The sequence below is a fragment of the Podarcis tiliguerta genome (genome assembly GCF_965153285.1).
Source record: "Podarcis tiliguerta genome assembly, chromosome: 3".
NCBI classification, from domain to species: Eukaryota; Metazoa; Chordata; class Lepidosauria; order Squamata; family Lacertidae; genus Podarcis; species Podarcis tiliguerta.
The window spans coordinates 113,609,984-113,634,533 of NC_139536.1; the positions used below are offsets into that span (position 1 = coordinate 113,609,984).

General features: G+C 47.6%; 1 protein-coding gene across 1 annotated transcript in view; it reads left to right on the plus strand.

Annotated features, from left to right (window-relative positions):
- Nucleotides 1-8,756: 8,756 nt before the first annotated feature.
- The window catches only part of SPRED2 (sprouty related EVH1 domain containing 2), a 94,800-nt gene continuing 79,006 nt past the window's right edge, over nucleotides 8,757-24,550 (plus strand). The window contains exon 1 of the mRNA XM_083435420.1: nucleotides 8,757-9,254. Within this exon, the coding sequence (XP_083291546.1) occupies nucleotides 9,208-9,254 (47 nt within the window). The 5' untranslated portion in view covers nucleotides 8,757-9,207. The remainder of the gene's footprint in view (nucleotides 9,255-24,550) is intronic.

Here is a 24,550-nt window from a genome sequence, read left to right on the forward strand (position 1 = left end):
GCTTTGGACTGAATCGAGACTGGGAGTGGCAAGCTCGCTACAGAAATACTGTAAGTACCCTTCCCTTGGTGTTCCTATTCATCATTGCTTTGCCAGTTCATTATGGGTTGGGAGAGAGTCACACCCACTCTGATTACTTCCTTTATCTTTTTCAGTGGACTTTGTTTGCATTTGATTCTGCAAGGTAATGGGACAGGGCTATCTCTTGCAGTGTGCGCTTCCTGGTCCCAGTTTATAATGAAAAGCAACATGGCACACAGACAGACACCTCTGTCAGCTGAAGATTACACTTGGTGCATCTGACAAAGTGTGATGCACCTCACAGAGCTGTCTCTCTCTCACACAAATCTTGTGGTGTGTGTGTGTAGTAATTAGATTTGTTACCCCACCCTAACCATGAAGTCCTGGTGAGGCTTGCAACGATTTAAATATATAGTAGTAAAAGCAGTTACAACATATTACAATCAAGAGAGCAGGGTGGGATTGAATGAGACATCTCAGGTGTCAAAGGCCAGGAGAAAAAAGTGTGTCTTCAACATGTGATGAAAACTACACAATGAATGTCCCAGAGGGAAAGCGAAAACTGAGGGGCTGCCACAGAGAATGCCCCCCTGCAAACTTCTAATTGTGGTGGAACTACAGGTGAAATGTGCAGGTATTAATACCTGAGAATGTCTACAGGAAAGGAGGATCCCCCCCCCCCCGATTTTGGGGGCCCAAGTAGTTTAAGGCTTCAAACCCTAATGTGAGCACTTTGAGTTGCCCCTGAAACAAATTGACAACCATTGCAGTATATGCAAGTACGGTAATCTAACTGCTCTGCCAATGGAAGGCTACAGGCCTGCACTTTTTGAGGGAGTGCAACTCCATGCAAAACAGGCTGCCTCCTCAGAACAAATAACATCTCTTCTTTTCAGGATTCAGCTTCAATTTATGGGGCCATATCCAGGCCTTTTTCAACTCCAATCTAGCACCTCAACCACCTTTCCTGATTCAGACTGAAGGCACAGCTGGGTGTCAACTGTATTTTGCTAACACCTGACTCCAAATCTCCTAATGACAGTTCCCAGCACTTTCAGATGAATGTTAATAATAATAATAATTTATTTATACCCCGGGCCATGTGGCTGGGTTACCCCAGCCACTCTGGGCGGCTTTCAACAAAATATTAAAATACAATAGTCTATTAAACATTAAGAAGAAGAAGAGTTTTGATTTTATATCCCGCTTTATCACTACCTGAAGGAGTCTCAAAGCGGCTAACATCCTCCTTTCCCTTCCTCCCCCACAACAAACACTCTGTGAGGTGAGTGGGGCTGAGAGACTTCAGAGAAGTGTGACTGGCCCAGGGTCACCCAGCAGCTGCATGTGGAGGAGCGGGGAATCGAACCCAGTTCACCAGATTACGAGTCCACCGCTCTTAACCACTACACCACACTGGCTCTCCTTTTAAAAGCTTCCCTAAACAGGGCTGCCTTCAAATGTCCATTCCACTGTCAAACAGCTCTGACAGTCAGAAAGTTCTTCCTGATGTTTAGTCGGAATCGTCTTTCATGTAACTTGAAGCCATTGGTTTGGGTCCTACCCTGCCATTTTCTCTTACAAAAAAAGTGGGTTTTGACCATTATGTGAAGCCTGTGCCATGCCAGAACTCTGGCTTTCCAAGAAGTTTTTGGGGGCCGTGCAAGCAGCTCAGCCTCCCATCCCGCCAAAGCCACCGCCCTGGGCCATGTGCCCTCTGGAGGCCCTCTGCATCCTCCTCCAGAGGTGCCCAAAGGTTCTGCTGGGGCAGAGGAAGGGGTTGCAGATGGGTGGTGGAGGTGGTCCCTTGCCCACTGCTTCCTCTTCTTGGCTGGTATGTCCCAAGACGTGAGCGTTTGTTGTCCTTGTTCTGCTCTCAGCCAGTTCCTGGCTGTTTTCTGGGAGTCGGCCAAGCCTAGGGAAGCAGTCAAGGTGGGCTGGGAGCTCATTGCTGAGACAGCGAGGAACAAGGGGAGCAGGGACAGCGGTGGCTGGAGGAAGAAAGGCCCAGTGGAGCCTCAGAAGTTACCATGCAATGATTACACCATGAAAGGTCATCGTCCAATTTTGGGAGTTAAAAAACAGGGTGTGACGATTACGCGGTGACAACGATTATGCAGTGAAATGCGGTATGTTTTACAAGAAAAATCGTTCTCGCACCAAGAAGAGAAGAGTTTGGATTTGATATCCCGCTTTATCACTACCCTAAGGAGTCTCAAAAGGACGCAGGTGGCGCTGTGGGTTAAAGCACAGAGCCTAGGGCTTGCTGATCAGAAGGTCGGTGGTTCAAATCCCCAAGAAGGGGTGAGCTCCCGTCGTTCGGTCCCTGCTCCCACCAACCTAGCAGTTCGAAAGCACAAAGTGCAAGTAGATAAATAGGTACCGCTCCGGCAGGAAGGTAAATGGTGTTTCCGTGTGCTGCTCTGGTTCGCCAGAAGCAGCTCAGTCATGCTGGCCACATGACCCGGAAGCTGTACGCAGGCTCCATCAGCGAGATGAGCTCCGCAACCCCAGAGTCGTCCGCTACTAGACCTAATGGTCAGGGATCCCTTTACCTTTAAGGAGTCTCAAAGCGGCTCACAATCTCCTTTCCCTTCCTCCCCCACAACAGACACCCTGTGAAGTGGGTGGGGCTGAGAGACTTCAGAGAGAAGTGTGACTAGCCCAAGGTCACCCAGCATGTGGAGGAGCGGTGAAACGAACCCAGTTCACCAGATTACAAGTCTACCGTTCTTAACCACTACACCACACTGGCTCTCAACCCAAGCAATGGTGACCTACTACAGATGTCATGACAGATCTTTTTTATATATAAAAAAAGCTTTATTAATTTTGCAGAAAGCAATCAACAAAAACAATCCAAGATCAATACAAATTACAAAAAGAAAAAGAAAAAAATTAAGTCCATACATCACAGATTCCACTAGGACTTCCTGTCACCCCAATGTGTTTCCTGGGTTACATTATCAACTGCACACTTTCCATTGTCTCTTATAAATTATCTCAGATTGGATGTCATGACAGCTCTTGGCAAATTACCTTATCTGGTGATCATGGAAGTGCCTGCATTTAACCTATGTTGACTATTGGATCAAGCAAAATCTGTTTTAAAAACTTGTCGCGTTTTCACTAACTGCAATACACTGCATTGAAAAAGCTGTGAACACTATATATTTGCAGCATAAACTTTCCTCTAGAAGGAGCGGAACTCATGTATCATGCCAAAGCTGACTAAGCAGAACCTGCTGCCTTGAAGTAATGCAGCAATGGCTGATCCGGTGCAAATCAATAATTAGAGATAAAGCGGTGTGCTTCACTTTATTACATCCTGTTAGCAATATTCCTAAGGACGTGATCTTGTGACACTCAGAATAGCATCACAGCTTCAATGCTATTCAAAGTTTCTGGGGAACGAACCCCACGGAAATCTTTGAAATGTACTTCTGACTAAGCACTCATGGGATTGCACCGTCAGAGATCAGTGAACAGTTTCTCTTACTCCTCACATTGCTCGCACCCACCTCTGTGGAAGATTTCATCCCTTAAAGTTGTTAGGTCAAAATATATTAGATTAAGAGTTGGATCCCTCACAACACACTCTCTTGCCTAGGGCTTGCCAATCAGAAGGTTGGCAGTTCAAATCCCCGCGACGGGGTGAGCTCCCGTTGCTCGGTCCCAGCTCCTGCCAACCTAGCAGTTCGAAAGCATGTCAAAGTGCAAGTACAGTGGTATCTCAGGTTAAGTACTTAATTCATTCCGGAGGTCCATACTTAACCTGAAACTGTTCTTAACCTGAAGCACCACTTTAGCTAATGGGGCCTCCCGCTGCTGCCGCGCCGCCGGAGCCCGATTTCTGTTCTCATTCTGAAGCAAAGTTCTTAACCCGAGGTACTATTTCTGGGTTAGTGGAGTCTGTAACCTGAAACACGCTGATTCCCGGACTGTCTGCAGGCTGCCTTTGGAAGGCGATTGGGCCAGATCCGGCCCCCGGACCTTAGTTTGCCTACCCATGATCTAATGGGTTTTTAAAATACCTTTTTGCCAAGGGGTTTCTACAATCCCCATAGTTCTGGAATTTCCTGCCTAATCCTCACCTTGCCCACCTTAGTGAAAACTGGCTAAAACTGACCATCTTGTTTGCTTAAAAAAAAAGGATGAAAGGCTTTGATAGTGAGCAATTATCTGAACCTAGGCATCTCTGTTTGCGATCGGCCTTCAAATCACCTTACCATTGTGGGGATGGATCTCGCTTAGAAGTTGAGTACCATGTACTTGTGTTAATCTTCTGGTCAGAACATGCGTTGCTACTCTTATACTGGCAATTATAGCTTCTGAACTGGGAGCCTTTCTAGGTACAACTAGGTAGGTGTTTGTTCTCCTCAGAAAGAAAGGGAGTGGGATGAAGCACAACAGTAAATCGGATGGGGGGAGAGTAGGATGTGTTAAGTTGTGGGTGAACATATCAGACGACACAGTGATTCTTCAAACAGCTCTTGTTTATTCACAGGCCAGAACACAACTGAACTGAAGGGTTCAGCCAGCCTGCTTATATAGAGCTCCACTATAACGCAACAGTAACCACTTTCTGTAACTATCCAATCACTGAATGTCACTTTCGATCCCTTATTTGCATATGTGGACCTGAGTGAAAACTATCTACAGTATCCCTCTGCTGGCCCAGGGTGAGAACTTCAGTACATAACAGGATAAATCGACTTCCTGACCTTTCCAGCAGCCCAGGGACCACATTGTTAAGGTTCCAGTGGCAACTGGACTCATTCTTGCAGCTCTGTTTGCTTTGGCTTACATCTCTCATCAGCCTTAGGACAGCATGGCTGTCCTGGCTGGTGCTGATGCAAATTGCAAAACAAAACGATTGGAGGGCGCCAAGTTACCAAAGGCTGGGGAGTGTCAGAGCACAATCTCCATCGCTTTGCACTCTTAACAGCAAGCCCAGCTCATTTCAATGACCGTCATTTTAATTGCCTGAATAATAATAATAATAATAATAATAATAATAATATTTATACCCCGCCCACCAGGCTGGGCTTCCCCAGCCACTCTGGGCGGTTTCCAAAAAAATATTAAAATACTGTAATACATTAAACATTAAAAGCTTCCCTAAACAGGGCTGCCTTCAGATGTCTTCTAAAAGTCTGGTAGTTGTTTTTCTCTTTGACATTGGGTGGGAGGGCGTTCCACAGGGCGGGAGCCACTACTGAGAAGGCCCTCTGCCTGGTTCCCTGTAACTTGGCTTCTCGCAGCGAGGGAACTGCCAGAAGGCCCTCGGCGCTGGACCGCAGTGTCCGGGCAGAACTATGGGGGTGGAGACATTCCTTCAGGTATACAGGACCGAAGCCGTTTAGGGCTTTAAAGGTCAGCACCAACACTTTGAACTGTGCTTGGAAACGTACAAAGTCAGCCTTGAGGTCTGGGACAGAAGAGAAATACGGAGCAATGCCTTCCAAAACAGGGCTTTCGTGATGGAACTATACCAGGGATCCACTGAACATATTAAGGCAATAATAAAGGTAAAGGTAAAGGTACCCCTGCCCGTATGGGCCAGTCTTGACAGACTCTAGGGTTGTGCGCCCATCTCACTCAAAGAGGCCAAGGGCCAGCGCTGTCCGAAGACACTTCCGGGTCACGTGGCCAGCGCGACATCGCTGCTCTGGCGAGCCAGAGCCGCACACGGAAACGCCGTTTACCTTCCCGCCAGTAAGCGGTCCCTATTTATCTACTTGCACCCAGGGTGCTTTCGAACTGCTAGGTTGGCAGACACTGGGACCGAGCAACGGGAGCGCACCCCGCCGCGGGGATTCGAACCGCCGACCTTTCGATCGGCAAGCCCTAGGCACTGAGGCTTTTACCCACAGCGCCACCCGCGTCCCAAGGCAATAATACAGGATCTCAAATTGAAAAAGTAATGATGACTTCTCATATCCTGTAGACACATGTGCTGGCTAGGCTGTTTATGCCTGGCAGCCACTGCCACCGAATTCCATGCAGCTACTCGCAGTTGGCACCGCTGTACATTCATGTGAGGTTTTGCAGAATTGCCCATTAAGTATTATAGGATAATAGGTATGCATGCTGCGCACTTAAAATACATAGCAATCATGACTTATTACCCTGCATGGGATTCTGTTTACAGCATACCTTAGGGGAAGGCACTTTATATAAGCGGGCAATAAAATGACTTATGAAAACAACCACTAGGGAAAGAGATAAAAACAGTCTACAAACAGAGATGCCCCATGCTTCTGACTTAGCACTGGAGATGGTAAACGTAAACAGATTTAAAATATGTACAAGTTATTAGGAAGTTATTAGGGACGCAGGTGGTGCTGTGGGTTAAACCACAGAGCCTAGGGCTTGCCGATCAGAAGGTCGGCAGTTCGAATCCCTATGACCTTGCTCCTGCCAACCTAGCAGTTCAAAAGCACATCAAAGTGCAAGTAGATAAATAGGTGCCGCTCCGGTGGGAAGGTAAACGGCGTTTTCGTGCGCTGCTCTGGTTCGCCAGAAGCGGCTTAGTCATGCTGGCCACATGACCCGGAAGCTGTATGCCGGTTGGAGGTCTAAAGGTTCCCAACACCTGGTCTATTGACCTTATTGAATGTGCAAGAAGACCCTACTAAAGACAAGGCCATAAACTGTGCGTGAAGGATATTAATATTTTTTGAACACTGTGTGAAGTTCACTGTAGGAAGGATATATTTACTGCAGGGATGGCTAACCTGTGGTCTCCCAGTATTGCTGGACTACAACTCCCATCGTTCTTGACCATTGGCCATACTAAGCGGGGCTGATGGGAGTTGATGTCTCCCATGTTATACTATTTTATTGATATGTCTCTAGGATTCTTTTTATGGATCAAATTTTTATGTGTGTGACCTTTGTTGTATATTTCATTGTTTCTCCCCCCCCCCCCCCCGCTTGTAAACTGCCTTGTGTTTAGTAATATAGAAAGGTGGTATACAAATTAAAACTGAAATGAAATGATGTCCAACAGTTTCTGCCTCAAACTCAGTCATACCATGTTGAAGGCATATAAACCAGTATGCTGACAATCTGGTTATATTTCTTAACATAAGAGGAATCAGCAAAGGAATCAGTGGAGGAGCTAAACAGAAGTGCAAAAATGTAAGGTTCTAAGGTTAATGCAGCTAAAAACGAGCTACTTGCTTTGAAAATTGAGGGAAGGTCGACTGAAGATGGAAACTAGAGTATTAGATTGTGTAAAACTGTGAGGTATTCAAGAAAGGGTGTTGGATACTAATTATATGAATAAGCTGCATGCCAATATGAAATGTTTCTAACATGTGAAGTGTGAAATAGGGAAACTCTTGTTGATAGGTTTATTGTAGGTAAGGTGAGATTTTCCATATATATATTTTTTTCCATTTTATTTGACTGTGAAATATAACCAATGTATAATTGTGGGTTGAGTACCGTTAAAATAAAAACAAAAATGAATTTTTAAAAGAAACATTACGATCACAGCAGGCCAATTAATAATAATAACAATAATTTGTGTATTGCTTGGAGTGAAGGAAATTGCAAAGGATCTCTTGGAAGATGGCATTAGCAACCTGTCGAATAATTCTGCCTCCTCTCCTTCAGCACCTTTGGGCCCAATCCCACAAGGAAACCATCCTAACTACCAAGCTAGCACTTCGCATTTAATTCAAAAGATCCGAAATGCCCTGGCCTGGTTTCCTCGGCCACTATACATTTATAAAGAAACCAGAGGCCTTTCTTCTTGGAATAACAGGTTTAGAATTGCCCAAGAAAGATGTTAAATTATTTTTGTATGCCACAACTGCTGCTCGTGTTCTGTTAGCTAAAAAGTGGAAAACCCAAGAATTACCAACAATAGAAGAATGGCAGATGAAGATGATGGATTTTTCGGAGCCAGCCAACCTAACTGGAAGAGTCCGCAACCAGGAGGAGGAGGAGTATCAGAAAGAGTGTATTAACATTAATGATTACTTAAATATGTTAAGTTAAATTAACAGAAAACAGCTTGCAGATACTTAATTGGCTCAGGATTTTATTTATGTTGAGTGTCGAATCAATATGTTTAATTTCATAATGTGACGATCTAAGGATGTTCATGTTTAAGTTAAATTTTATAAGAACTGTGATTTGGAAAAGGACATGCAATGAAATTCAACCAAGGGGAAGCGAGGAAGTCACTTAACAACGTTAACAAGTATAATTTTAAATAAGGCTATGATTTATGTTTGTTTGCCTTGTGTGTTTGTTTGTTTGTTTGTTTGTTTATAATATTGTGAAAACCAATAAAAAATTTTGGGGGGGAAATAAGTGTAATTTTCAACCAGGCTATGATTTATGTTTGTTTGTCTTATGTGTTTGTTGTTTATAATATTGTGAAAACCAATTTAAAAAATGGGGGGGGGGGGAGCTGCGATCGGTTCGCGGAGCATTCTGCACACGCTCAGAGAAGCTCCGTCGCTGCGCCGCACGTGCCGGGACCCTGGAAGCTCCGGGGGGGGGGGTGATACCCTTACCCACCCACCCGCGGGCCAAGGGGTCGCCCCGTTTCCCCCCGGAGCATCCCCCGGGGCCCCGGAGATCCCGAGCCCGAGGGCGGGTCGGGCAGCGGAGCCGCGCTGGCCCCAGGCCGCCGCCGCCGCCTCCCGCCCATCTCGAGTCCCGGGAGCGCGGGAGGGAAGCGGCGCTGGCGCGGGGCCGGCCCGCCTCGCTCTCCCTCCCCGACAGCAGCTGGGCTGGGATCACGTCATCGCTTCCGCCCAGCTTCCTCCTCCTGTTGGCGGCTGCGAGAATCCAACATGGAGTAAAGGCAGCGATGGGGCTCGGACGGGGCCGCCGGCTGCTGCTGCCGCTGCTGCCGTGGAGGAGGCGCCCGGGCGCACCGGACGACAAGGCGCCCACGCCGCGCTGCCTCCCCGCGCGCTGAGCCCGCGCTGCCTCGCCTGTCCCGACCAGGCCTTCGAGGGGGGGGGGGCGGGCGACCGGCCCCCCGCCTGCTTCCCTGCCTGCCTTCTCCATCCCTGCCCCCCAGGCGGCCTTCCCCGCCGCCCGTCCCGTCCTCCCCCCGCTCTTCTCTCGCGCGCTCCCCGCATCTCTCCCGGCGATGTGAAGCCCCGGGAAGATGAGGAAGAGGCGCGCAGCCCCCCAGGCGGCTGGCGGAGGGGGATGAGCTCCGACGGGGAGAAGATGACCGAAGAAGCCCACCCCGACGAGTAAGTGGCCGGCCGCGGAGTGGGGGGGGGGCGGGCGGCGGCGAGGGAGGGAGGGGGAACATCTGGCGGGGAACATCTGGAGAGCGCGCTGCTCGGCCGGGGCATCTTTGCCCTTTCCCAAGTCTCTTCCCCCCCCCCGACGACGCCCCCTCCTGGGTGGCGAGGCTGTGGCGGAGGGCGCCCCGCTTCTCCTTTCTCGTGGGGGGGGAGATGTTGCACGGCCCCCCCTCTGGGAAGTGGCTTTGAGGGGGGGGCGGCTAAGAGGACGCCTTGCCTTCCCTTCGCCGGATGTGCTTGGGGCCAATGCCCCGCGGCGCCCTCGCTTCTTCGCGGTCCGCTCTCTGTTCCGCGGCTCGGTCCCCCCCCCTCACGCCCCCTTCGCGTCCGCCATTGCTGCGTCGTGTTCCTCCCCCCCCCCCACCCCTCTTGAATCGCGCTCATTTGCATAACGCGTTTCCATTCATAAAAAAAGAGAGAGGGAGAGAGCAAGCCGCCCTCCGCTCTGGCCGCGGGAGAAAGCGAGCTCACGGCGGGGGTGGGCTTGGGGGGGGGGGAGGCCGGGCCTCTGCTGCCGGGCGGATCCGGGCCCCGCCGAGGGGAGAAAGCGAGGCTTCGGCTCTCCCGCGCGGCGAGGAAGGCCCCCGGCCTGGGCCGGCGCCGAAGTTGCGCTGGGGGGGGGGGGATCGGGTGGGCAGCGGCTCCCGTCGGCCTGCGAAGCTGTGCAGGGGGCGGCGTTTGTCTCCGCTTGTTACTATGCCACGCATTCGTGTGCTTTTCTGTTGCAAGCCGCCCTGCGGTCCTCGGGCGAAAGGCGGCGCAGGAACTGAAATAAAAAACAACTAGCAGAAGGCGAGGCAGCCTCGGGCCCCAGGCGCTGCTCGGAGCTCGTGGTTGGCGTTGCAGCCGATCGGCATTCTGTGTGTGTGTGTGAGCGGGAGCTTGCGTGCAAATAAAAGGGGGGGGGTCTTAATTAATTTCAAGCCGCCTTTTCCCTCGAAAGCTTTCTAATTTCCAGGCGAATCCCGCGCTTGATCTCCGTGCAACCGCACCTCTCCTGCAAGGCACGGCTTTCCTTTGGCGAAGTGGCGGGGCGGGGCTGCTGAGGCTAGTAGCGGTGAAAGGTGACTTGCCTCGGGGACAAACCTCTCTCTCTCTCTCTCTCTCGGGCTCGGCAGCGTTTCCTCCGCACCGCGGCACTTTCCCTCGGCCTGTGTTTTTTGTGAATAAGACGGGTTCCCGTTATTGTCACATGATCTTGACATTCATAAATCCGGTAACCTTCAGCCTTCGTTCATTCACCAACTCGCTGTCGTTGCTGCCTTGCCCTTTTCCTGAATAGGGAGGGAGAAGCAGGGGTTATACACACACAGTGTGTGTGTGTGTGTGTGTGTGTGTGTGGAGGGGGGGGGGGACAGAGATAGAGAAAAGGCAAGCCTGCAGAATTAGGAAATAGGCGCCCTGGTCCAAAATAGTCCTTATTGGCACCAGAAAGGGGCCTCGTTTCCATGCTGGAAATGGGAAGTGAGTCACTTTCTTTCCTCCCCCCCCCCTCCTCCTTAATGCAACGTTTGATGGTCGAAGGTTTGAAGCGCACATCCGTGGAGAGGATGTTGCTGTTGCTAATTCAGCTTTGTGGAAATGGGGAGGGCTGGAGGGAAAGAGCCGTTCTTACATAAATCGCCCTCGCCCGTTTCTAGCTGGAGTTTGACAAGAGAGAATCTTAGCAGTATTGTGAATCGTCTGCTGCTTAGTTTGTGATCTGTAGCTGCCGCGGAAATAATATATAGCTGCACTTACTGCTGCAAAACCCTCTCGGGCTTCTGGGCCTTGCAAAGGTGGAAGGAAGATTGCTTCAACATCCATCTTGCTTGTGGCTCTGCTTCCAAGGCTGCTTTGAATACAGGGCTGTGGTTTGTTGTTGGGCCCAGAATTGAAGGGCCTGCATTGTTCCTAAGGTCTTCTGTTCTTCTGATCAAGCCTTAAACTCCTCACCTTGACAGGTTGCTGCTGTGAGGACAGGGAAAGGGCCAGAGTACAGGTTTTTACACTTACTTGCCCGATTCTCTCTCTTCGTGGAGAAGTCTCTTCTTAGGGTGGCAAAATGAAAACTGCTCCTGGGCAACAGACAGGGTGGAAATCATGGGCCCTGCAATGATTGGCAGCTTTGTTCTGTTCTCTCTCACCCCATCCCCAAGAAGTAAGAGATAAATTCATTGCTCTTGTGGGAACAGCCTGAACTTTGGAGCTTTTTAAAAAACATTCTGCAAACACTTACACTGTGAGAGAAAGAAACAAACAGTGCATTAGGAGTAAGCCCATGCTGCAAAGTAGGGATAGTAGACAAGGCTGAGAGATTACCATATATAGGACCATATTTTGGGGCCTGTGGGAGCGTGACTTAGAACAGCTTTTTAATGTAGTTCAGAGCTGCATTCCCCATATTGTAGATTTGGTATGAGGGTTGCAACTAGGAAAAAATGGCTGGCTTTCACTTCATAGCTTTATGTTTGTAGCTGTTTTGAACTAATTACTCCGCTGCAGCAAAGGCAAATCCCATTAAAATTTAGTTACAGCCACTCATTTTGCTCTCCTCCAAGCTGATGATGCTGGCATGCTGGTGATCTTGAATATGTCCACATGCAATCCAAAGGAATAGCTCAAAGTTAGAATCCAGTGGGCATTTGCCTTATCTGTGTGGCACCTAACCATGAGATACCTTACATCACACTTACTGTTTCAGCACCACCAACATCTAGAAATGCCCTTTATTCTGTGAGACCAACACAGTTGTTGCAGAATCTCTGTCCCTTTTATAGTAAGCAGTCTGATGCAAGCTTATTTGGCATGGGTACAAGGATGATAAAAACAGTTGCCTAGTCCTCTCTACCAATGGCGGTGGCTATTTTAGTTTCGGCAGGGGTGGGGTGTCTGCTATAAGCAACCATTTTTAGCATTCATTTATAGCAGGGTTGGGGAGAGTGTGGCCCTGCAGATGTTGATGGGCTGAGCTCCCATCACCCCTGATTATGGACCATGCTGCCTGGGGCTGGGGCTTCCAACAAGATCTCGTAAGACCCCAGGCTTCCCACCATTGATTTCACAGTATGGAAAGTGCAAGACTCAAAACAAAAATCCTTCCTTCTTGCAGATGGCTGCAAAATATTAGCAGCTGTAAATCAGGATAGCCAACCCTTTCCAGCACAGAGGGCCACATTGACAGTGTTTAATGAACCAGAGGGCCACAGCTAATTCGTAGGATAAATGTAACTGTAAAAGGGTAAAGGGACCCCTAACAGTTAAGTCCAGTTACGAATGACTCTGGGGTTGTGGCGCGCATCTCGCTTTACTGGCCGAGGGAGCCAACGTGTAACTGTATGCTCCAAATATTATTTTTTGGCCTGGCCAGTGCCAGACATGTTATCCTTTTTCCTTCTAATAGTCGTATTGTAATATTAATGCAGGTGATTTGTTAGACCTGAAAATGGAAATTGCAAATTTGTGTTTCATTCCCTGCTTTCATGGATGCCATTTTTGCCATCGGTTATATTTGGATGCATAGGGACGTGGGTGGCGCTGTGGGTTAAACCACAGAGCCTAGGACTTGCCAATCAGAAGGTCGGCGGTTCGAATCCCCGCCACGGGGTGAGCTCCCGTTGCTCGGTCCCTGCTCCTGCCAACCTAGCAGTTCGAAAGCACATCAAAGTGCAAGTAGATAAATAGGTACTGCTCTGGCAGGAAGGTAAACAGTGTTTCCGTGCGCTGCTCTGGTTCGCCAGAAGTGGCTTAGTCATGCTGGCCACATGACCCGGAAACTGTACACTGGCTCCCTCGGCCAATAAAGCGAGATGAGCGCCGCAACCCCAGAGTCGGTCACGACTGGACCTAATGGTCAGGGGTCCCTTTACCTTTACCTTTATATTTGGATGCATGAGGATGAAGAACTAGTTTTGTAAATGCGGGGGGGGGGGTGCATATTGTCTGCTTGAGCTCTAATCTGTTTATCAGGGACATCCCTGTGATGACTGCTTCTTGTTCTTCAGAAACTGAATGGTGTCTTTTCAGCACATACCGCCTTGTTCAGACATCTTGACTTTGCACAACAGGGAGAAATGTATTGGCCGTTAAAGACTATGTCTTTCTCCCCCCCCCCCCCTTTGATTTAGCTAATACCATTATTGATGGCAGAGATTCTAGGCCATTTGCATGAATATTTACATTTGTTACAGGATTCCATGCTCTTGAATACTAACCTAGGTAACTTCCTGTATCCCTGTACATTAATCGACAGTTAAGTGTGCAAGACATTTCCCTTCGGTGCATTATGTTAACGAAGGTTGAACGGGAATGGAAGTATTAAGTCTTTTTACATGTAGCTTTCTGTTAGCAATATGCCATTTAAATAGCAGCTGGTTGGGGGGGGGCTGAAGTTATCCAATGATTTTAATGTACTTTCTTGTAAATGTTCAATTAACTGATTACTGTTAAGCTTTAGTTTCATTTCCTATTAGAAACAATCTTTAAAAGTAACTGATCGCTGTAAGTATTACCAATGGAGACACTACCTAAAACCTTACGGATATGATCTGATATAAAGATATTTTGTGCCGGCATATAAATTCTTCAGGTGTGATATACTGCTTGTATCCTCAAAGCGTGGTAAGATGGTTTTACAACCAGCTAGCCTGGTATGCTAACATTGTAAAAAGTACGATTGCTAAAGCATTGCTAAAGGATAACACTATAACACTAATATTTCCAAGGTTTACAGTTGTGGAAATACATTGTCAGAGAACAACTCCCAAAATCCATATTCTTAAGACTACCACACACAGAATCATTAATGAAATGCATATCTACATAGAAGTGGTTATTTTACAAATAGGATTGCAGCCTGTCTAAGCAACAACAACAATAAAAATTTCTAAACACACTGTCACTGTTGATGCATTCTGAAGAAGATATTGGTGAACTGCATATTTTAAACTTCTGCCTCATTCAATTTTGCCTCATTCTGCCTGGTTTGATTTTTTAATGTTCTGAAAGTACTCATAAGACTTCCAGGAAAGAAGGAACTATTTTTCTTCTTCCACTGAGAGGTTTCTCTGAAAAGATTTCAAGGGAAGTTGGAGTTCCTTGAAGGCTTTTTGTGAGGTTGGGGAGGGGATCTTCAAGAAGATGATCTGACAAGTTGCGAAAAAAGTTTCTAACAGTAAGAGCTGTTTGACAGTGGAACGGACCCCCTTGGGAGATTGTGGACTATCCTTCCTTGGAGGTCTTTAAGTAGAGGTTGGAAGGCCATCTGTCATGGATGTTGTAGCTGAGATTTCTGCATTGCAGAGGGTTGGACTAGATGACCCTTGGGTCTCTTCCAACTCTACGATTCTATGATTACTTGGAAGAGGGGTTTGGTTAACGTTAAAGAATGAGGATTGGATGTGTATTCTAGGTTGCGTTTAGAATCTTCTGCAATATCCAGAACTTCCTTTGCAGACAAATGTATGGAAGGGGCCTAAGGTATAAAGTTTGAAAGAAGATGTATTCTGAAGCAAGAGGTAAAGGTAAATGACCCCTGACCGTTAAGTCCAGTTGCGGACGACTCTGAGGTTGTGGTGCTCATCTCGCTTTACTGGCCGAGGGAGCCGGCGTACAGCTTCCGGGTCATGTGGCCAGCAGGACTAAGCCACTTCTGGCGAACCAGAGCAGCGCACAGAAACACTGTTTACCTTCCCGCCGGAGCGGCACCTACTTATCTACTTCCACTTTGACATGCTTTCGAACTGCTAGGTTGGCAGGAGCTGGGATTGAGCAACAGGAGCTCACACCGTTGCGGGGATTCGAACCGCCGGCCTTCTGATCGGCAAGCCCTAGGCTCAGTGGTTTAGACCACAGCAAGAGAGATGTATATAAAACATCTGGATAGCTCAGTTGGTTAGAGTGTGGTGCTGATAATGCAACGGTTGCAGGTTCAATTCCCGTATGGGACAGCTGCATATTTCTACATTGCAGGAGGTTGGAATAGATGATCCTCAGTGTCCCTTCCTAGTCTACAATTCTATGAAAACTCTGGAATTAAAGGATATTTTTCCTTGGATGTTGGTTCCTCCTCCCCTTGCCCTGCAGTGTTAGACATCCTTTGGTCTAGTGTAAATCATGCTTTTAAGTGAAGCTGGTCATTAGAATCATAGAATAGAATCATAGAATCATAGAGTTGGAAGAGACCACAAGGGCCATCAAGTCCAACCCCCTGCCAAGCAGGAAACACCATCAGAGCACTCCTGACATATGGTTGTCAAGCCTCTGCTTAAAGACCTCCAAAGAAGGAGACTCCACCACACTCCTTGGCAGCAAATTCCACTGTCGAACAGCTCTTACTGTCAGGAAGTTCTTCCTAATGTTTAGATGGAATCTTCTTTCTTGTAGTGTGGATCCATTGCTCCGTGTCCGCTTCTCTGGAGCAGCAGAAAACAACCTTTCTCCCTCCTCTATGTGACATCCTTTTATATATTTGAACACGGCTATCATATCACCCCTTAACCTCCTCTTCTCCAGGCTAAACATGCCCAGCTCCCTTAGCCGTTCCTCAGAAGGCATCGTTTCCAGGCCTTTGACCATTTTGGTTGCCCTCCTCTGGACACGTTCCAGTTTGTCAGTGTCCTTCTTGAACTGTGGTGCCCAGAACTGGACACAGTACTCCAGGTGAGCTCTGACCAGAGCAGAATACAGAATACATTTGTAAGCTGACCTTCACAGTTTTGCTAATTTGGTTTGGAGGTACCTTTCCGCCCCTTCCATTGTAAGATCAGGTGTTAGACTGCAATTCAACAGCTTGTTCCAGGGTTATTCCACTAAGCGGGAGCAGGGAACCTTTTCATCTCCGTTGTTTCCTGCCCCTCCACTCAGGTCACTTTGTCAAGTGAGGAGCCATCCCTTGCATGGCACCAGGTCACCCATTTTTTCTTTGCAGTGTGATTTGAGTTCAAGACACACTGCAGAGGAAGAGCCCAGCCAATTCAAGGGGAAGCTTGAAGTCACCACTAATCAACTGAGCAGTGGTGACTTAAAGCCCTGCTTGGATCAGCTCAGTGGCGTAGTGGGGGGGGGGTGCTGGGGGGGCCGGCCGCACCGGGCGCAACATCTGGGGGGCGCGCACTCGCACTCGCAGCTCTCTGCCCCTACCTGGCTCACTCACTCTCTCTCACTGCAGTGCTGGCTGTGCGAATCCAATCCGAGCCGCCGGGTCGCCGCCCACTGTGGAGGGGAGGGTGCCAGGCGTGCAGTGCAGTGCGGAGAGAGAGCGAGGGACTATCTGGGGGAGGGACAGTGCAGTGGGGGGGGGCGCAAATTACTTGCCTTGCCCTGGGTGCTGACAACCCACGCTACGCCACTGGATCAGCTACACCCCAGAGCTTCCAATTGGATAGTACCTTCATGCGACAAAATGGCTTCCCTATGTAGCCCCTAATTAAGGTCCTCCACTGCTGCATTGAGGTCATTGGCACTTCTTTGGAGTAGGCGACCTAAGGATTTCGGCCTTAGAAAATAAAATTAACCTGTTTGTGGTACTCTGATGCTGAATGGATAAATAACCCAAAGTTTCCGGTCTGTGAAATCCAAAAGATTGAAACCAGGCTTCCTCAACCTCGGCCCTCCAGATGTTTTTGGCCTACAACCCCCATGATCCCTAGCTAGCAGGACCAGTGGTCAGGGATGATGGGAACTGTAGTCTCAAAACATCTGGAGGACTGAGGTCGAGGAAGTCTGGTTTAAACCTTAAGTGTGGGTGGGAGTGGTGGCATCGTGGGAACATTTCTATAAATTGCCATTTAAGGCAGAAGCAAGAGCTCGTGTGAGTAAATTAAGGATATAACTGATAATTAAGAATAATAAAAGTGCTTATTTTCCTTGCTAGCTGCCCACCTAGTAGCAGTGTTGGATTTGCTGCAGATCTGTCCACTGAGGGCAGAGCAGGCAAGCAGGCTGTGTCAGATCTGCCTCCACTGGACCCATTGCAACATCCCTGTCATCCTTACCTGCTTTAGAGTCCTGTTTTATAGGTTGTAAAACTGCCTGGTGTCGGCTTCTGTTTTGTGGTTAAGAAGGTTCTTGCTCAAGGGAATTTCCGGTGGAATAGGAAAGAAGCACGGGAGGCCAGGAAGCTGTCTCCTAAGAATAGGCTGAAGGCTGGAGCTGAGCTGGTTTGAGTCTGAAATTGCCTGGGTGGGAATCAAACGTAAGTGTCCCTGAGCTCCTTGGAAGAACACGGGTAAAAGTGGAATGAAATAAATGCATGCCTCTGTATGGGACAATATGGTTTGGTTTTGTTGTTTGTCTAAGGCGCACCGACTGGGTGAAAACTCCATGTCCCTGCCATAGAATGCTGCTTGTAGATGAATGTTTCCTATGTATGTAATCGTTTCTAGCTTTAGAAATCTAGACTTGCAATGGAAAAAAGCCCCTTCCAGGGAAAGCCCTGGAGGAGAAGGGAGATAGAAGGCTGTGAGGCGACAGGGACTTTCAGTCTCAACAACTGATTCTCAGGGAGTAAGACTACCAAGAAGTGTCATTAGGCCTGACACTCAACCAAGTTTGTGGAGATCATAAAGAGTTACCGTATTTTTCGCTCTATAAGACACACCAGACCACAAGACGCACCTAGTTTTTGGAGGAGGAAAACAAGAAAAAAATATTCTGAATCTCAGAAGCCAGAACAGCAAGAGGGATCGCTGCGCAGCGAAAGCAGCAATCCCTCTTGCTGTTCTGGCTTCTGGGATAGCTGCGCAGCCTGCATTCGCTTCATAAGACGCACACACATTTCCCCTTACTTTTTGGGAGGGAAAAAGTGAGTCTTATAGAGCAAAAAATACGGTAATTCCGACTTTGAGCAGTGTTTTATTGCCAGCTCACTCTTAGACATAAGACATTTGTTTCAAGCTTGTGACATTGGAAGCAGAAGTTTGCATCTCTATGATACTGGCCTAATGTGGGCATAACACTGACCATGGTTTGCAAATTGGGAGCCAGCTGAATGAATACACATTCCTGTTTTCTCTTCCTCCTTCTCACGTCAGTTTATGGAAAGATGAAGTGTCTTGATTCCAGGTTCCATAAAGTCATTTTCCTCCTGTGCACTGGCAGAGTGTGTCCCTTTTTCCTCCATCCTCTTCTGCCTCGTCCTGCACACCCAGCACAATGATATTTTTGCTGAGCTTTTCTGCAAGGCTATGGTGGCGGCACTATGCTGCTGCTCATAAGTCCCACAGAAAGCCCAGTGCGAGGGAGAAACACGACCTCAAGGGAGGGGGTCAGTGTTGGCTGCCTGATGAGCCTGCAGTGATGGGAAGGGCCGTATCTGGGGCACAGCACATGCAATGCTTGCAGAAGGCCCCAGTTTTAATTCCTGACAGCTCCAAGTGGGATGGTGATATACCCCTTTCTGAAACCTTGGGAGAGCTGCAGCCGCTTTGAGAAGGTGGACCTGGTGGTCTAATTCTGTATAAGGCAGATTCCTGTGAGTAAGCAAAGCCAGTTTGCCTGTTCTCCTGGTCCGATGACAGGAATTGCTTCGTGATATTTCGGTACTTATGTTAGTAATGACACATTCTGTGGAAAAGCTGGGGTAAAAACAGTGTTAGAATCTCAGGTATATAAGCCAAGTGCAAAATGGCTTCTTAAGCCAAGGTTACACTCACCATTTTTGGGCATTTTACACTATTTTACAGTTGCCACTTTTGGGCAAGACAGCTCTAAAGTCTTATTTTCCAAATGATGGCCTGACCGTGATTGGTTCTCAGTTAAACATCTGGCTACGTCAGATGACTACCTTGAGCTAGGTTAAGAGCTTTGAAAACATAAAGAAGAAAAGTCCCATGATCCAGGGACAGTCCACATGTATATTGGCCTACTCCGACTTCTTTTTCGTAATGGCGACTGTTCCTGCTCAGGCTGCACAGAAAAAGCATTTTGGTTCCAGAATTCATTCTGCTTGTGCAGATAAAATATAACTGATAGAAGACTACAGGGTGTGGTATTAGCTTGCAAAAACAGTCCAGATTCAATTATCCCCAGGCATGCGCCTCCATGGTGGCAAAATGGAACGTGTCCAGAGGAGGGCAACCAAAATGGTCAAAGGCCTGGAAACGATGCCTTATGAGGAACGGCTAAGGGAGCTGGGCATGTTTAGCCTGGAGAAGAGGAGGTTAAGGGGTGATATGGTAGCCATGTTCAAATATATAAAAGGATGTCACATAGAGGAGGGAGAAAGGTTGTTTTCTGCTGCTCCAGAGAAGTGGACACGGAGCAATGGATCCAAACTACAAGAAAGAAGATTCCACCTAAACATTAGGAAGAACTTCCTGACAGTAAGAGCTGTTTGACAGTGGAATTTGCTGCCAAGGAGTGTGGTGGAGTCTCCTTCTTTGGAGGTCTTTAAGCAGAGGCTTGACAACCATATGTCAGGAGTGCTCTGATGGTGTTTCCTGCTTGGCAGGGGGTTGGACTCAATGGCCCTTGTGGTCTCTTCCAACTCTATGATTCTATGATTCCATGGTGGAGATGTCATCTGCCATCTTGGCGCCCAGGCATCATTACTTTGTTGCAAGTGGTTGAAAGCCAAGTGCAAAATGTGTCTGGCACCTGGCTAATTTCGAACACTGGGTAAGAAACAGACCTGTGTCTGGATATGCCCTTTTTGATATATTTTTTTAAAGTAACCAATAATAGTATATGGAGGACTTTAACGTGTTTAGCCTGTGTCATGTGCTATCTCAGTGATCTTTAAAAACAGCCTAAGGTAAAGGTAAAGGTACCCCTGCCCGTACGGGCCAGTCGTGTCCGACTCTAGGGTTGTGCGCCCATCTCACTTAAGAGGCTGGGGGCCAGCGCTGTCCGGAGACACTCCCGGGTCACGTGGCCAGCGTGACAAAGCTGCTCTGGTGAGCCAGCACCAGCGCAGCACACGGAAACGCCGTTTACCTTCCCGCTATAAAGCGGTACCTATTTATCTACTTGCACTTAGGGGTGCTTTCGAACTGCTAGGTGGGCAGGAGCTGGGACCGAAAGACAGGAGCTCACCCCGGCGCGGGGATTCGAACCGTCGACCATGCGATCGGCAAGCCCTAGGCGCTGAGGTTTTACCTACAGCGCCACCCGCGTCACACCCAAAAACAGCCTAGGCCACTCTTATTCCAAAATTGCTGATGGGGGCTGAGGGAAGAATATCCCACCTGCATTTCAATCTCTCTTACTGTTAATTTTACTTTTTTAAAAAAAAAATATATAGTTCTAGTATTTATTGGAAACCTCTTAGAGATTTTATTACAGTTAAGCAGTACATCAATTTTGTTCCATAAATAAAATCCTGTTGCCCGCTTGATTAATTATTGTGGTGGCCTTGCCCAGCCTTGCCCTCCAGATGTTCTGAACTACAACTCCCAGCCAGCACAGCTGTTCTATCAGCTCTTCTAACAACTTTAAAAACCGAACGTTAATGTGCCTTTAATACGTGATTTTTGCTGCTGCGTGGGTGGGAGGGCATAGGCTGCTGCGGTTGCTTCTCAATGATTGTTGTTGTTAGTATTTTTCCTGAGCAAGAGAACATTTCATGCGCTGCTTTTGTTCTTTGAGCTCTGGAACCAAGCGTCCGTGGATAGCAGTGAGAACAGGCGCAACAAATCTGAATATAACGTTACTTTGCTTCAGAGGACTCCCAATGATTGCTCTGTGTGATTTTAGTTCTATCTCTCACTCCCAGGCAGCCCCTTCCTATGAAATATTATCAGTGGCTTTGTAGTAACAGTAATTACCCAACTGTATTTATCCTCAGGGAGCACTGGCTGTGCGGAGGGACCCCTGTTGTGCTCTCCTGTCGCCACATCAGCCTGCACTTTTAAGGCAGGAAAGGCTGTCCTGGGAAATATAAGCATGAGTGGCTTGCATCCAAAACAAAACAAAAATTAAGCTCCTTTTAGTTTAAATAGTGGGCACTGGGCAAGAAGAGGGTTTGAACGGGTGGTTTTAGCAGTATACTTGCCTTCAAAGTTGAAATGTTTTAACTTCTGTATGTAAGGGCTTTTTGAAGTTCCATAGTAAGGAATTTGCAGGCCAGAGAGACATAGCTTTTATCTAGTTAACGGTGTTATTGCAGCGCTGCAGTCCGCGGTACACATGTGTGTGTGCACGTGTATAGTCACACCTTGACACCAGGCAACTTGACCTGGAAAAAAGCATTCCTGCAATGAGGAATGACAGAGATCACAGGTAAGGTAAAGGGATCCCTGACCATTAGGTCCAGTCGTGGCCGACTCTGGGGTTGCAACACTCATCTCACTTTACTGGCCGAGGGAGCCAGTGTACAGCTTCCGGGTCATGTGGCCAGAATGACTAAGCCACTTCTGGCGAACCAGAGCAGCACACAGAAACGCCATTTCCCTTCCTGCCGGAGCAGTACCTATTTATCTACTTGCACTTGGATGTGTTTTCGAACTGCTAGGTTGGCAGGAGCAGGGACCGAGCAACGGGAGCTCACCCCGTCGCGGGGATTTGAACCGCCGACCTTCTGATTGGCCTAATCCTTCCCTCTCCAGGTGTGGGTTTCTCTGCACCCCTTCCTGTGTACCACTTAAGAGTTGGAAGGTAGCCTCCCAGTTGAGCCAATGGGAATGGTGGTTTTTGATTTTTGGTTCTCTGTCTCCAAATGCTTAATTGCTCCACAGGGGATATACAGTGGTGCCTCGGAAGACGAAAAACTCGCAAGACGAAAGAGTTTTTCGTTTTCTGAGTTGCTTCGCAAGATGGATTTCCCTATGTGCTTGCTTCGCAAGACGAAACGTCTTGCGCCTTTTTTTTAAAACCGCCAATGCATTCCTATGGGAAACCGTCAATACACAGTGGTGCTTCGCAAGACGAAAAAATTCACAAGACGAAAAAACTCGCAGAACGAATTAATTTCGTCTTGCGAGGCACCACTGTATTTGGCAGGGTGGTCATATAACCCGACCAATTCACCCACCCACATGCCTTTAGCAATTAGTCAAAACCAGGGGTCAGCAAACTTTTTCAGCAGGGGGCTGGTCCACTGTCCCTCAGACCTTGTGATGGGCTGGACTGTATTTTTTTTTTTGGGGGGGGGTGAACAAATTCCTGTGCCCCACAAACAACCCAGAGATGCATTTTAAATAAAAGCACACATTCTACTCATGTAAAAATACGCTGATTCCTGGACCGTCTGCGGGCCGGATTTAGAAGGCGATTGGGCCAGATCCGGCCCCTGGGCCTAAGTTTGCCTACCCATGGTCAAAACAGTTATTGGAGTCAATAGAAAGCTTGTTCTTTCTCTTTAAGCATGGTCGCCAAATGGAAAGGAACAAGGAGGGATGGTTCTGTGGGCCACATCTGGTCATGGGCTAGCAGTTCCCCTCTTCTGCTTCAGAGGAACATGGAAGAGGGAAGAAGCTTGTTTTCTCCTGCTCTGGAAGGTAGGATTCAAACCAGTGGCTTCACGCGCCAAGAAAGGAGATCCCAAATAAACACACGGAAAAGCTCTCTGACAGTAAGAGCTGTTCAACAGCGGAACAGTCTCCCTCAGGAGGTTGTGGACTCTCCTTTCTTGGAGGTTTGGAAGCAGACATTGGATGGCCATCTGTCATGGATGCTTTAGCTGAAATTCCTGCATTGTGGTAGGTTGGACTAGATGATCCTCAGGGTCCATTCCAACTCTATAGTTCTATGATTCTGTGAGCTGGAGCAATTCTAACTACCGTATTTTTTGCACCATAACACTCACTTTTTACCTCCTAAAAAGTAAGGGGAAATGTCTGTGCGTGTTATGGAGGGAATGCCTACGGGTGGCATGCCTACGGATTTTCCTCCTCTAAAAACTATGTGCGTGTTATGGTCGGGTGCGTGCTATAGAGCGAAAAATACGGTACTTAATTCAGTTGTGATTCTGGTATCTGAGGTATAAGGAATAGTAATCTAGCTGTTGGGATTAGTAATAATTGAGCGAATGAGTTTATTGTGCAAGCAGAGGGCTTGACAGATGCTGAATACATATGCAGCAGATCTTTGAATGCAAATTAGATTCGCAAAATATACAACATTGTACAACTTGTCTCTAACTCTGCTGGCATTATATGCAACAATTTAGAATATTCTGGAATTTGAGAATATTTAAGAAACTGAATACCTCTGTTCCCACTTAGTAATTTTTATTCCCTGTTAATTCAGTGCAAGCCTCTTTATACTAGACGAGAGAGCTGCAAATATCCCATGATCTTGGGTATCTAGGCACTCAGACCTTTGTAGAACCAGGAAATTTTGGAATATTTTCAATCTTCTTTTTTAAGTTAAGTACTGAAAATATAAAGGTAAACAAAATTGAATATAAAGTTTTCTTCCTTCTTTGGTCAAATGCTAGGTAAAGGTAAAGGTACCCCTGCCCGTACGGGCCAGTCTTGACAGACTCTAGGGTTGTGCGCCCATCTCACTCAAGAGGCCGGGGGCCAGCGCTGTCCGGAGACACTTCCGGGTCACGTGGGCAGCGTGACATCACTGCTCTGGCGAGTCAGAGCCGCACACGGAAACGCCGTTTACCTTCCCGCTAGTAAGCGGTCCCTATTTATCTACTTGCCCCCGGGGGTGCTTTCGAACTGCTAGGTTGGCAGGCGCTGGGACCAAACAACGGGAGCACACCCCGCCGCGGGGATTCGAACCGCCGACCTTTCGATCGGCAAGCCCTAGGCGCTGAGGCTTTTACCCACAGCGCCACCCGCGTCCCTGGTCAAATGCTACCCACTCTTAATTTGTTTGGTGTGTGTCCTCCAACTGGTTAATGGAAGTTGTAGAGGTTGGCTTTGCATATATTTGGACCAACTACATGGAGAAGCAGCATATGAAATACAATTATGGCAGAAGCTGTGAAAGTTCTTGGTTTGTGAATGAAGTGTTTATGGTACACAGAAAAAACTGCAGTAAAGTTGGTTCTCTGCTTCCATTAGAGCAGCATCTCACCTTTTTGGAGGTGTTTCTTGCACTGGGACATAGGAGTTTATGTGGTGTGTCCTTTTCCTTGCACATTAGTGATCCCTTGTTTCACCCCAAAAGCAAACTATGTGATTGGGGAATGTTCATTCGTGAAATGGGTTCCTAAATACTGGTAGGATTGGGATGATGACATTTACTGTTGCCTTTTTTTAATAATATTTATTATTATTATTATTATTATTATTATTATTATTATTATTATTTTCACATAAAAGAAGAAAAAGAAACATACAAAAATAAAAAACAAATAAAAAAAA